At 36.7% G+C, this 14,596-nt stretch overlaps 1 protein-coding gene and 1 pseudogene across 1 annotated transcript; both read right to left on the bottom strand.

The window, feature by feature from the left end:
* Positions 1-1,199: 1,199 nt before the first annotated feature.
* Positions 1,200-4,778, bottom strand: LOC107582285 (GTPase IMAP family member 8). Its single transcript, XM_016268051.1, has 5 exons — positions 4,720-4,778; positions 3,478-4,143; positions 2,179-2,883; positions 1,431-2,102; positions 1,200-1,348 (listed from the first exon to the last, which is right to left on the bottom strand). The coding sequence occupies exons 1-5, from the start codon at positions 4,748-4,750 to the stop codon at positions 1,200-1,202; spliced, it is 2,223 nt and encodes a 740-aa protein (XP_016123537.1). The 5' UTR covers positions 4,751-4,778.
* Positions 4,779-5,834: 1,056 nt separating this feature from the next.
* Positions 5,835-13,056, bottom strand: LOC107582262 (NACHT, LRR and PYD domains-containing protein 12-like; annotated as a pseudogene).
* Positions 13,057-14,596: the final 1,540 nt, after the last annotated feature.

Raw genomic sequence — 14,596 nt, 5'->3', positions numbered from 1 at the left:
TCTTATATGTCAAAAGATCAAGGGAATTTTGGTTTCTCAGTTCATGACCTCTTTAAAGATAAAAGCTAAATGCTAAATTGTACAGCCATTTTTACAGTCGTGATAATGAGAAAACATGTTTAGTCACACGGTTATCAACAACATTTTATACTGTTAATATTGCTATGTTACATGTACAATACAAAACATAAAGTAGAGACCAGTCTTACCGGTCTAGGTGAAGTGTGCAATTGCAAAATCTGTTTGTCGTTAGAGCAGCCAATCACAGTGACACCATGCATTCAGTCATATAATAGTCTGGTGAGCTTATTCAAAAACATAGATCCATATATCCATTTAAAGTTGGATTTTCAAAATCTGAAATCATATTTTACTGAAGAACTGTATACAGTGCATGCCCGATAAATGACATATTCACAAAAATGAAGCCATTAGATTTGAAAAAAAAGGATTTGATTGTTGATAGGTTACTGATTACTGAACATAAGTAACCTTTTCATTACTTCTCTGTTCTCTATGTAAAGATCTAAACAGGTAATAAAAGCTATGTATAAGCTAATTAAATAAAGGTATCAAGACAATGTTAGAGTGAATGTGTATCTTAATCTTAATCCAGGCCTCAATCAAACTCAGGAATAGAGCTAAGAGACTCCACTCCAGAGCTCATGTTTGAACTTGACTCTAAATGCCACTCTTCAGGTGCTTCTTGGGATCTCTGGGACATATATACTGTTAATATTGCTATGTTACATGTACAATACAAAACATAAAGTAGAGACCAGTCTTACCGGTCTAGGTGAAGTGTGCAATTGCAAAATCTGTTTGTCGTTAGAGCAGCCAATCACAGTGACACCATGCATTCAGTCATATAATAGTCTGGTGAGCTTATTCAAAAACATAGATCCATATATCCATTTAAAGTTGGATTTTCAAAATCTGAAATCATATTTTACTGAAGAACTGTATACAGTGCATGCCCGATAAATGACATATTCACAAAAATTAAGCCATTAGATTTGAAAAAAAAAGGATTTGATTGTTGATAGGTTACTGATTACTGAACATAAGTAACCTTTTCATTACTTCTCTGTTCTCTATGTAAAGATCTAAACAGGTAATACAAGCTATGTATAAGCTAATTAAATAAAGGTATCAAGACAATGTTAGAGTGAATGTGTATCTTAATCTTAATCCAGGCCTCAATCAAACTCAGGAATAGAGCTAAGAGACTCCACTCCAGAGCTCATGTTTGAACTTGACTCTAAATGCCACTCTTCAGGTGTTTCTTGGGATCTCTGGGACATATATGCTGAACTGATCCCTGAGGAAGGACTGCATCTTTCAGCAACTACAAAGAAAGAAATGAATATCAGAACCAGACAAACCTTTTAAATATTACACAATATGCAAACAACTTAAGAACAACTTACATCTTAGTGGATCATCCATACTTCGTGATCTTCTAATGGGTACAGCTACTGTTCTTTCAACCCAGCCTAAAGTATCTTCATCTAGTCTAAAATGACATCCTCTATTTCCTGCCACCATCTCCTCGATCTTCTCCAGGAGTACTGTGACCTGAGATCCATCACTCCAGTTCTTAGTGTTGAGAACATGATACCTGTTCCCACATTTCTCAATGAGCCACTGGAGAGTATCACCTTCACTTGCAATGAATAACTCTATGGGAGTTTCTCCTAGTTCATCTCCAAAAGTGAAGAGAACCAATATGTGATTCCAGATTTGTTCACCGAGAGGCTCCATGATTTTCTTTAATGCGCCTTTCTCTTCCTCTGCAAAGGAACAGTCAACACTCTGGACTAAAATGAAAGCATGAGTTCCAGAAACTGACTGTTCTGCTACACTTTTCAGAAGGTTGCGTTTAGCGTCCTCAAGTCTTTTTCCAATAAGGAAATCTTTCTCAAAACTGTGTGTACAAACCACATTGAGCTTCCTCCCGGCCACTTCCCCATTATTACTTAGATTCTCTTCGATTCTTCTGTCAAATACTTGCCTTCCCAAAATTGTGTTCCCTGTTGAACTTATGCCGGAATAGTGAGGTCCAAGCAACACCAACCTCATTTCAAAAAGTTCAGCATCTCCTTAAAAAAGACATAGCACAGACTGTAAATATTGTCAGTAAACCACATTAAAACTGTGTTTTCAATGTTTACTCACCTGATGTTGAATGTCTCAATTCATTTCTTTTTTGAACTTCAGCCTTCATCTGTTTTGCTAATTTCTCAACTTTCATCCTTTTGGACTTTACCTCTTGCAAATTCTGATGCTGTAGCATAAAACAGCGTCCTCCATTTCCTGCAACCATCTCTTCTATCTTTTCAAACAGCTCTGTTACTTGATTGCCATCATCTGTGTTTCTGTTGTTGAAGACATGATACCTGTTCCCGCATTTGTCTATTATCCACTGAAGAGCTTCTCCTTCACTCTCAATGAACATCTCAATGCTTGTGTCTCTCAACCAGTCGCCCAAGGTAAAGAGAACAATCATGTGATCCCAGATTTTGAGACCAAGAAGAGCAATATGTTCCTCTACTGCCTTTCTGTACACTTCAGTGAAAGAAACGTCCACTCTTATGACAAGCAGAAAGGCATGTGGTCCTGGAGGACAGTGAGATGAACTCAACACAATCTCATCTTTATAGAATCTGGGGGTGTATTTTGAGTGGTAATTTCTTTTTCGGCCTGGAGTGTCAACCATAGTGATGTGTTTTCCTGCAACATCTCCTTCTCGTACTGCAGATGTAAGTGATCTCTTGGAATCAAATGCAGATTTGCCCAGGATGGTGTTTCCTGCTGAACTCTTCCCAGATCCATTATAACCCAGCAGCACCATCCTCAGCTCTGAGAGGGGATGCTTATTTTCTGCAGGCAGACATAAATATTTTATTATTCATTACTTTGAGCTGTTTTTTTTAATTACCTCCAGTAATATGAAGGTATCTCTGTGGAGAAGGAAGACTGTTGTGTTATAAACTAGAGCAGGCTATATAATTAGAGGTTAAAGTCCCTTAAAGTCAAATTAGTCCACTAGATGGCTGCCCATATAAGTAATGTTTTCAGGCAGCCTATGCAGGCATCTAAGCAAAGCAGCTAAACAGGGAAAGACTGAAATCGCTAAAACTGTTAGTCAAGATTACGTTTCAATAATATTTGAAACGTAACAAATACTATGACAACAATGGTGAAACAAAATAGTTTCTTTAGTACAAATCTGCTACAAACTGACAGACCCTGTTAATGTGTTGAGTGTTCTAGAGTAAACTCTAGATCAGGTTTTGATTGGCTCATTTAACTGAAAAGTGGGACTATTCTATTCCATTCTATTCTATTCTTAGAGGTGCTATTTTGTGTTACAATTTCTCTTATTCATTATATAAAGGGCCTGGTCCTTTCTCTCTGAGTACATGGTCTCTGGTTAAACATAAAATCAATATAGAGAGTTATAAAGAAGCTCACCTGTTGTTTTTGTCTCATCTTTCAGTTTTAGATTTTTGATCCTTCTTTCATTTGCTCTTTTTTCCTGTTCTCTCCTCTTCTCCTCCACCTGCTGCAGAGTCTTTCTGTTCATTTCATAATGTCCACCTCTGTTTTCTTCCACCATCTCCTGTATTTTCTTGAGCAGTTCTGTGACCTGAGATCCATCACCCCAGTTTTTAGTATCAAGCTCATGATATCTGTTCCCACATTTCTCAATGATCCTCTGGAGGTTTTCATTCTCAATAAATTGTTGAGTGGTTGTATGATGATCTACACCGGTGAACAGCACTATTGTGTGCCTCCACACTTCCTCACCAAAACATTTCATGTTACCACATAGAATGTCTTTTTCATTTTGTTCAAACGGTGTGTCTACATTTAAGACCAGCAGCAGAACATGAGGTCCTGGAGGACATTTAGTTACACTCAGGATAATTTCCTGTTTGTACAGTTCAGGGTTTTCTTCAAAGGGTAAATTTCTCCACCAGCCTGGAGTATCAACCACAGTGATCTTTGTGGCAGCTCTTTCACTGTGCTTCCCCACACATTGCAAAGTCTTCAAGTCAAACTCCTTTTTGCCCAGGATAGTGTTTCCTACTGAACTTTTCTCCACAAGTTTTGGACCCAAAAGGAGAATCCTCAGCTCTGTTAAGAGAAAATCGAAGCAGAGGTATGCGAGTATGTACTTTATTAAATAAAAGGTCTAGACTGAACCAAGCTGTGTATGGCATTTCTAGTAGGGCTACACAATTAATTGTTACAATAATCCCATTACAATCATGGCTGCCGTGATAACTAATCCTGTTGATTATAACATTCTATTTCGATCTACTCCCATTGCGTCAATGGTTTCTATTTAGTTTCAGTTCTAGCTGAACTGAAATGATTCACGGCATACGTTACAGATAATGTGATACAGGGAGTGTTATTTATAAGCTTTCTTTATATAATTTATACAGTTTGTTTTTCAAGCTGCTTAGATGACATTAAGTCTTGATATGCTAATGCATAAAACAGGAATAAACGAAACAGTTCTCAGCTTGATTTGGATGTGTACTCTGTACATAAAAAATATTGAATCCAAAAAGCATTTAAATGTAAATTAACCAGCATTATTAATCATGATTACAAAACCAAGGGCAATGATAAATATTGTGCAGCTCTTATTTCAAGAGTAAAGTAAGTTCAAACCGTGCACTAATCAATATTTTTCACACTAACCTGAGGAACTATGTGAACTGCTTGGATTCATGATGACACTGAAATTATTCTTCCAAAAATCTTCTTTAATGGGTAAATGTCTGGTTCAGTCCTTTAAAATAATGCGTTAACTGCAGTTATATACAGTTAATGGTACAAGTATTTTTCAGAGACGTTTTTGCGTTGCCCAGTATAACTTGTTTTACAGAGAACAGCTGAACTTTGTTCCCTTATTGCTGTTGTTTTATTGAGCCATATATTTCACAACGTTCAAAGAACAGTCAGATGTGTTGATTCCAAAAGAATTGATCCATTCCGCAATGAGCCACAATCACATTTACTAAATGAATGAATGAGTAAATTGTATAGATATATGGTAAACTAAAGGTACACAAATAAAAGGAGAACGTGCAAAACTTGTCCTCACAATTTAAAGTTGTGCTTTAAACTCATACATTAAAGGCCAAGATTTTAAAGATGTTGAGAAGCCATAGTTGCACACAGAATAGAGGTCCACCCTATTTTAGAAAGGTCCACTCATTTGCAGATTTATGCCCTCCCCACTGGTAAAGAACTGATCAGATGATTCTTACATTTACATTTATTCATTTGGCAGACACTTTTATCCAAAGCGACTTACAGTCGAGGAAAACAACAAGCAATCTACCATAAGACGGCAATAAACATGAGAAGTGCCCATTATAAAAGGGTTCAGTCATCGTTCAACATAGTAAAAGCTAGGACAGGAAGGGATAAAGGTTAATAAGAGAATAGAAAAAGTGAAGGTATAATTTTTTATGAGGAGGCAGTTAGATGCTCATGGAAGAGATGAGTTTTCAACTGATTCTCAAATTACTATTAGTGTTGGTCTTCATTAAATTATGTTGCCTTCTGCTGATACAGTAGATCCAGTTCTCTTATGTGTGAGGAGTTTGATTTCAAAACTAAACGCAGAGCAGCACAACCCTCATTAGTGATGTTATAATCACTCTTAAAAATAAAGGTGCTTCAAAAGGTTCTTCAAGCGATGCCATAGAAGAACCATTTTTGGTTTCACAAAGAACCATTCAGTCAAAGGTTCTTTAAAGAACCATCTCTTTCTTACCTTTTTATAATCTGAAGAAGCTTCTTTCGTCTCAAAGAACCTTTTGTGAAACAGAAAGGTTCTTCAGATATTAAAGGTTCTTTATGGAACCATTTTGACAAAAAGGTTCTTCTATGGCATCGGGAAGAACCTTTATTTTTAAGAGTGATGGTCTAACCTGCTGAGAGAATTACATTAATTTCTGTCCCTAGCTTTGAAATAAAGGACTTACTTGACGGTGGTGATCTTGCCTGAGTATCTCAAGATTGCAGTCAGAATTCTCCAGATCAACAGATAACCTCCGTAATCCTGTGTCTCCAAATGTATTTCCAGACAGATCCAGTTCTCTCAGGTGTGAGGGGTTTGATCTCCGAGCTGAAGCTAGAGCTGCACAACCTTCATGACTGATACCACAATCCCTCAATCTGCAGAAAATAAACAGCATACAGTATTAATTAATTGTGTTTGTGTGTGTCAATTATGACTATCTATGCATTTATTATTATGATCTCAGATCAGTTTTGTCAATTTGTAGACATTTTTAATGAGACTTGTGTGTAATTAAAAGAACGAGTAGTGGTTAATAACCTCTTACAGGCCTGTTTTTAGTCAAGCGCTCCATAAAACAAACAAAACAAGCAAATTAATAATAATTATTAAAAACATATTATACAGACACTTCCTATTTAATTGTATTTTATTATTTCAGTTGCATTTAATGTATTATAATTTCAAGAGAACATTTGCAATGGGTTTGTAAAAGCTACTTTTAGTCATGCTTTGACCATACAACGATAATAAAATACAATACTAACACAATGATGAAATTAGCACACATACACAGAAATACGTTTAAATTGTAAAGTCATGAAAAGGGTGTTTGTGAGTTTGAAGAAAAGCTAATAAATCATAAAAATGTACAATTAAAATAAATCATTTTAAAGTACCATCAATCAAAATAAAACACTTGCAAAAAAATTTAAATATTTTATTTACCTGCATGTCATGTGACCATTAACCAGCGTCAGAGAAACGTGAACACGTGAATATTATTAAAATGTTTATTTTAAAATCAAAGGGGTACTTCAAGTAAACATATTAGGTGAAAGAGGTTAATATGACAAAAAAAAGTTTGGGAATGCCTGCATTACATGTAAATAAGAAATAACCTGAATTTGTGCTTTTTAATTTGTTTGAAAGACAAAAGCCCTCCAAAGACATAGTAATATATGGTTAAATAACCTACTGAGTGATAATTCAACTAAAAATGCAATCAGTTACTACCCAGCTGTGTCTGTAAGAATGATTCTCTACTTTTCTTTATGACACATGACATTTTAGTACACCTTTGGTAGGTGCATATAATAAAGATCACAAGTTTACTGAATTAAGTTAAAATGCAATTTTGGCTTGTTGACCTACAACTTTACACATTAATTTTAATGTGATCACATTACACACATATCTGTTTAGCTTTTACATAAATTAACAGACACAAGAGACAATTTAAATTTTGAGTGCAGCTTACAAAAGAATGAATGTACCAGAAAAGTTAAAGTAAACAATAAAATTAATTGTAATAGTCAGTAAAGTGCAATAGCATCTAGCTAGCTGTGAGGACTTAAATACAACTCAATATAGGCCATGTTTCACATCCATCTCATGATTTCTCTGTTGCTTATGTCCTTGTGGCATGAAGAAGAGTGTGGAAAACCGACAGTGGTTAGTCTGAACAAGAGTCAGTGTAGAACGTTAGGGGTGATGATCAGAGTGGAGTCAACTTATCAGTTATACAAAATTAAAGGCTTCAAAAAGCTATAGTGAAACATACCAATGCCTTTAAATTTTCTGTAAGAATCATTTTAGTACAGAAGAATAAGAAAAGCTTATTTCTTTTAAATACTGGGTATCTAAGAATTTGATCAGTACTGCATTTGCAAATTATAGGTTGGGTCATTCTTCATAGCAGAGATCAGCTGCATTCCTGAACCTTGAAGATTTTTCATGTAAAGATCCAGTTCTCTCAGGTGTGAGGGGTTCGATTTGAGAGCTGATGCCAGAACAGCACATCCTTCATTTGTGATACTACAATATTCCAAACTGCAAAGATAAAACAATGAAGCTTTAGAATTGACTGTAGTTAAGGATGATTGTTTCAGTGAGTCCTATCAGAGAAGGTACAGAGCTAAAAAAAAAATAATAATTTTTTACCGCAGTATCTCCAGTTTGCAGTCAGGCTTTTCCAGAGCAACAGAGAGCTTTTTCACCCCTGAGCTTCCCAGTTTATTTTGAGAAAGATCCAGCTCTCTCAGGTGTGATGGGTTTGATCTCAATGTTGAAGCCAGAGCAGCACAACCTTCCTCTGCAATTTTGCAATCCCTCAGTCTGCAGAGAAAAAAAGAAACAATGACTATACACATTTGTAAGAATGTACAGATATAAAAACGCTGACTCGTTAGGTGATGTTTTCTCATTGAAATCGTACGATTTCCTATTAATGCAATATAATGTATGGGGATCCTAGGGAATACCAATATGGCGGCGCGGCGGATTCACTTTTATTGACGTCATGAGCAATCCAGTTCTCTATTATAGATCGGTGAATGAAATATGCATTTTCAACATGATTTTGACAAACTTACCGCAGAACTTCCAATTTACAGTTTGGCTTCTTCAAAGCGCATTTGCAAATTATAGGTTGGGTCATTCTTCATAGCAGAGATCAGCTGCATTCCTGAACCTTGAAGATTTTTCATGTACAGATCCAGTTCTCTCAGGTGTGAGGGGTTTGATTTGAGAGCTGATGCCAGAACAGCACATCCTTCATTTGTGATACTACAATATTCCAAACTGCAAAGATAAAACAATGAAGCTTTAGAATTGACTGTAGTTAAGGATGATTGTTTCATACAGTCAGAATTCTCCAGATCAACAGATAACCTCCGTAATCCTGTGTCTCCAAATGTATTTCCAGACAGATCCAGTTCTCTCAGGTGTGAGGGGTTTGATCTCCGAGCTGAAGCTAGAGCTGCACAACCTTCATGACTGATACCACAATCCCTCAGCCTGCAGAAAAAAACAGCATACAGTATTAATTGTGTTTGTGTGTGTCAGTTATGATTCTCTATACATTTATTACTCTCTGCGAGAAAATTTTACCTCAGTATCTCCAGTTTACAATGAGGATTCTCCAGTCCATCAGCGAGGACCTTCATTCCCAAGTCTCCCAATTTATTCCCAGACAGATTCAGCTCTCTGAGCTGTGAGGGGTTTGAGCTCAGAACTAAAGCCAGAGATGCACAACCTTCACCTGTGATATCACAAAGTCTCATGCTGCAGAGGAAATGGCATCAGATCTAAGTTAATGGACACATAGTAACAAAACAAAACTTAATGTCAAAATATATGTTTTAGGATAGTTAAACTTACCACAGTTTCTCAAGTTTACAGAGGGGATTCTGCAATTCAGCAGAAAGACTCTTCAATCCGGAGTTAGTGATTTTATTTCCAGACAGATCCAGCTCTTTCAGATGTGAGGGGTTTGATCTCAGAGTCGAAGCCAGAAAATCACAACCTTTATCAGAAACACCAGAAGACACCAGTCAACAAAGAAAAAAAAGGTTTCTTCATGAATGACTTTTAAGACTTCTTCTCAATGTCAGTTTTGCAATACTTTCGTTTTTCAGATGATATGGGGGCCTTGAAATTAGGTAAACTGACAAGAATACTTGCTATGACTTTTTCTTAGACTGTATCTTAACTGCGTATTTTGTCTGTTTCTAATTTGAAGCATTAACTATACTTATTACTTTATTTTTATTATTATGTGCAATACATTAGGTAAATAAACCTATGAAAATGAAGATAAAAAAACTTAAGACTTACTTCAGTGTTTCCAACTGACATTGAGGATTTTCCAGTCCAGCACAGAGTAGCTTGAGTCCAGAGTCATTTACATTACTCTTAGTCATGTTCAACTCTTTCAGACATGACGTCTTTGAGGAAAGAACAGAGACTAAAGTGGTAATGCCTTTCCTTGTCAGGTTACGCTTACAAAGCCTTCAATTAAAAAAAAAACAAATAAAATGTTTTATTCTGTTTTTTAAATTGATTTCAGCAAGTGTATGCATAGACAGTGTTGGGTAGATTACTTCTGGAAGTATACAAATCTTGTACATTACACTGTTTTAATTAAAGTACTTCTAGATTAATTGAAATAACTCAAGCAAGAATTATCTTGTGCCACGTTTAATACAAGACAAGTTAAACTATTATTACTGGCATGACATACTTTGCAGTTCTGGATGCTTCAAGCACCGGCTGTAGCCTTTGAAGACTTTCATCTGGCAAGACTTGCATCCCGGTGTATTTGTTTAAATCAAACACATCTAGTTTTTGCCCTGAGGTCAAAAATACAAAGACCATTGCTGACCATTGTGAGGCTGTCAGTGTAGTATTTATTCTTGACCCTGATTTTAAATAATGCTGGATTTCATTAAATAATGATCATTCAGTTAATTCAGTCAATGGAACAGGTTGATCGATTTCTCTGGAGAAGGATTTTCTTTGATCATCTTTTTAATTAACTTAACGATTCTTTCTTTGCTGCCAGAGCTGCTTTCTGTCTGCATCAGTAGGCTTTGTAAGAGAGTCTGATTGGACTCCAGTGAGAAGCCCAGAAGGAAGCGAAGGAAAAGGTCCAGATGTCCACTGGGACTCTGCAGAGCTTTCTTCACAGCTCTCTGATGGAGGTCAGATATTGAACCTTGTGAACCACAAGTCCGAATGCTGGGTAGAAGACTAGGTTGGTCTATCACATTTATGTTTTGATTCACAAAGGAGTGGTACACATACAAAGCTGCAAGATGTTCCTGAACGCTCAAATGAACAAAACAGTAGACTTACCCCTTGGACAGCCCTGATTCTTCTCTGAAGATCTGAGAGCACAGTCCCGAGTACACAGACGCTTCCTGCACGTCAATGCCACACTCTCTAAGATCTTCCTCGTAGAAGATCAGATTACGTTTCTCTAGCTGCTGAAAAGCTAGTTTACCCAGTTTGAGAACCAAGTCTATATCTTTAATCTTCTTATCATAGACCTTCTCATGCATAGTGCTCATTTGAAGGATCAGGAAGTGTGTGTACATTTGAGTGAGAGTCTTGGGAATCTCTCCGCTCTCTGCTTGACTCAACATCTTCTCTAGAACAGTGGCTGAGATCCAGCAGAACACTGGGATGTGGCACATGATGTAGAGGCTCCTTGATAACTTCAGGTGTGAGATGATTCTCTCAGCCAGACTCTCATCAGTGACTCTCTTCCTGAAGTATTCCTCCTTCTGAGAGTCACTGAAGCCTCGTACCTCTGTCACTCGATGGACACACTCAGAGGGAATGAGATCAGCTGCTGCTGGTCTGGAGGTGATCCAGATGAGAGCAGAGGGAAGCAGAGTCCCCACAATGAGGTTTGTCAACAGCACGTCTACTGAGGCAGATTTGGTCACATCACACAACCTCACGCTGTTCTGAAAATCCAGAGACAGGCGACACTCATCCAAACCATCAAAGATGAGGAGAAATTTAAATTTATCACTGGATATTTCAAATTCATCCGTTTCAGGGAAAAAGGCACGCAGAAGATCTTTAAGACTGAGTTTTTGATCTTTCATTAAATTTAGCTCTCTGAAAGGAAGTGGAAATATGAGGTGAATATCCTGCTTCTCTTTCCCTTCAGCCCAGTCCAGAGTGAACTTCTGCACAGAGACTGTTTTTCCAATGCCAGCAACTCCTTTAGTCAGCACAGTTCTGATGGGTTGGTCTTGTCCAGGTAACAGTGTGAAAACTTCATTCAGGTTGATTGGTCTGTCCTCTATCATTGCTCTCCTAAATGCAGATTCAATCCCTCTGATCTCATGTTCATTATTGATCTCTCCACCACCACCTTCTGTGATGTAGAGCTCAGTGTAGATCTCATTGAGAAGTATGAGGGCACTGTGTTTTGATATCCCTTCACGCAAACACTGAAACCTGCTCCTCAGATTTGATTGCAATGCATCTCGAATTTTATCAAGGGATGAGGCAGTACTGGAAAATCAAAATAAAACTTGTTATTCTTTAAAAACATTTTTAACCATTACTCACAGAGCAGGCTGTTTAATTATTTCAATATATCTTATTTAATAAGGAGGTTTTTATACTTGTAAACTGATATTTTAATACTTGTAGCATGTAAACTAAAGACAAATAAACAGATTAAAAAGAACATGCAATAACTAGCAAGACATAGCTGCGATAGTCTGTGCATAACCACCAACTTTTTAAAAATAAATGATCTTTTACCTGGATGTTTTCAAACCTGGACCACTCCTCATGGACTCATGGCTGGGACATGAAGAAGATGATAGTCCTTGCTGCTTTGAGCTGCTGTGAAGAGACATTACAACATTACATGGATTTAATCACAACTCTAAGATAAAATGTTAACATTTGTTAAATGAGGTTGCATACAACTACAAACCAATATACCGTTGAAATCAACATTAGAGAACAATCTATAAATACTTGATTTCTTTCTGAAATATTGGTAATCTTCATCGCTCAAAATTTGAAGGAATATTAGCTGTAGGTATACCACTAACATAAGCTGTAGTAGCTGTATATTACCTGTTTTGGTTCCACAGTGTTTGAGTGATTGCTGATTTTTACTTTATTTCAACTTTGTGTAATTTATTTATTTATTTTACTTTACATCAAGGTGTAGGCTATGCCTTGCCTCCAAACTTTCTTATTCATTTTGCTAATAAACGATTCGCTACACGTTCTATGAGTCTTATATTCTTTAATATATATATATTTAGATTTTGTATTAAAATCTAAATTATTTATTTTATATTAGGCCTATAGCATGGTGTATTTTTATTCAGTTTGTTAACAAATGTTATATGTTTAAGAATAAGTGAGTTTGTTGTTGTACCGTGTAATGCTGTACATTAAATCAATTGACGCTGAATTGCCACTAATTCGAGTGAAAGTAAAATGCGCACAAGCTAGGCTATTTAAAGGAAAATAAATGCGAAGGAAAGTGAGGAAAGGAGGGAAAACCCCAACGAACCCCACCCCCGGTGATACCCGGTATTACCGTCATGTCGATTAACCAGTGGGAAAATTCTCACCGTAACAACCCTATATTCCAAAGATTTTCAATCAGGTTTAGATCACTCTGGGACAGCCATTTAATTATTTCAGTGTTCTTAGCTTCAAGGAACTGCTTTACCCATTTTGCAGTGTGACAGGGAGCATTGTCGTGCATGAAAATTTCAGGCTGATTGGGAGATGCTTGCAGGGAAGGAACTGCATGTTGCTGAAGGAGGTTCTGATAAACATTTGCCTTCACCCCGCCATGTAGCTGTATAAGAAGCCCAACTACTGCTGCAGAAAACATCCCCCAAACCATGACACTTCCTCCTCCACCTTTCACTGACTTCTATACGCACTCTGGGTTCAGTCGTTCCCCAGTTTGATGCCAAGCAATATGTTTCCCATCAGACCCAAATAAATTAAACTTGCTCTCATCACTAAAGTGACCTTTGGACCAGATCTCCTCTCTCCACACAACATGCTCCTCAGCAAAGGTGAGTCTAGCCTTTTGATTCTAATTTTGGTCAGTTTTTTTTTCAAATATCTCATTTAAGTTTTTTATACTGTGCTTCAGAATACAATTAATTTATGAAATATGCTTAAAGAGCAGGTCATATGGGTTGTTGAAAAATATTTATTTTGCAGTTTATAACGTAGCTATCCTTAAATGAAAACAATCTGCAAAGTTGTTAATCAAAAAAGTGCATGATAAATAAAGATATTGTCTCTCAAAAGAGAGAGTCGATTCTGAATCGCCTTAATGAGTCATCCTATTTTCGAATCTTTTGCCTGTTACCGGTATACGTCACTGGGTAACACATTTGCATAATCCCCTTCTGCCCGTGAAATACGAACAGAGCCTGACCTGCCCACAAAAACTTCCGCTAGACTAGTTAGTATGTTTACATCATGTTGAGAAGACGCTGTGTTCAAAGGATACCACAGAAATACAATTCGAACCTTTTGTTGTGTGCATGTCATTTTACCAAGGACTGCTTCTCTAATTTTCTTTTATCTTCGTTGATTTCTTCTATCTTCTTAATTTGGACTAACAAGCTGTCCGAAGCACAACCTGTAAGTACGATTGATACGTTATGTGTACATTTTCAATTGAGTGCTCAAAATATTGAGTTTTTGTGCTAATATGTGATGTACACCTAGTGCAGCTTTAGGTTTCCAGGTAAAGCACGATATTACTGTCTTACTGAAGTAGTTCTGATAATTCGCTGTGAACCCACTATTTCCTAAGAATGTGTTGATTAATGTAGACTGACGTTGTTCTAATCACTTAGTTTAATAATAAAGAATGTAGTGTAGCGCACAGACTTTATAATCATTGTGAAATTGCTGTTTATTTTGCTGCAGATTATAGGGTGAATGCGGGAGTTAGTTAGGCTGGTGCACCTGTGATACAGCTGTTCTGCGTTCTGATTAAAAGTTAAGACAGATTGTCTTTTGTCTGTCGTTCTTCAAACATTACAGTAGACATATTTTGGTTTACAAACTGTAACACGGCTCACGGCTAACGTATCCATCATTATTGTTTAAGTGTTCACAATTTAGCAGCTAAACTTTAGCTGTGGGCACGATTCTCTTGCATAAGTGTTTTATTTTATGTCATTATTATAAGAACGGATTGGAGCACTATATTATTGTTTTATGCAAAGGTGCTTTGTCAAT

The sequence above is a fragment of the Sinocyclocheilus grahami genome, unplaced genomic scaffold (assembly GCF_001515645.1).
Source record: "Sinocyclocheilus grahami isolate Dianchi unplaced genomic scaffold, SAMN03320097.WGS_v1.1 scaffold42.1, whole genome shotgun sequence".
Taxonomy (NCBI): Eukaryota; Metazoa; Chordata; class Actinopteri; order Cypriniformes; family Cyprinidae; genus Sinocyclocheilus; species Sinocyclocheilus grahami.
The sequence above is the reverse complement of the archived record's forward strand: the minus strand, read 5'-3'. Positions and strand labels throughout refer to the sequence as shown.

Bases quoted from the DNA above. Each gene is read 5' to 3' on its own strand.
- LOC107582285 (XM_016268051.1), bottom strand. From the start codon at position 4,750: ATGAATCCAAGCAGTTCACATAGTTCCTCAG. The intron at 4,144-4,719 runs GTTAGTGTGAAA...TTCTCTTAACAG, and splicing joins CAGTTCACATAGTTCCTCAG to AGCTGAGGATTCTCCTTTTG. The intron at 2,103-2,178 runs GTGAGTAAACAT...GTCTTTTTTAAG, and splicing joins ATTGAGACATTCAACATCAG to GAGATGCTGAACTTTTTGAA.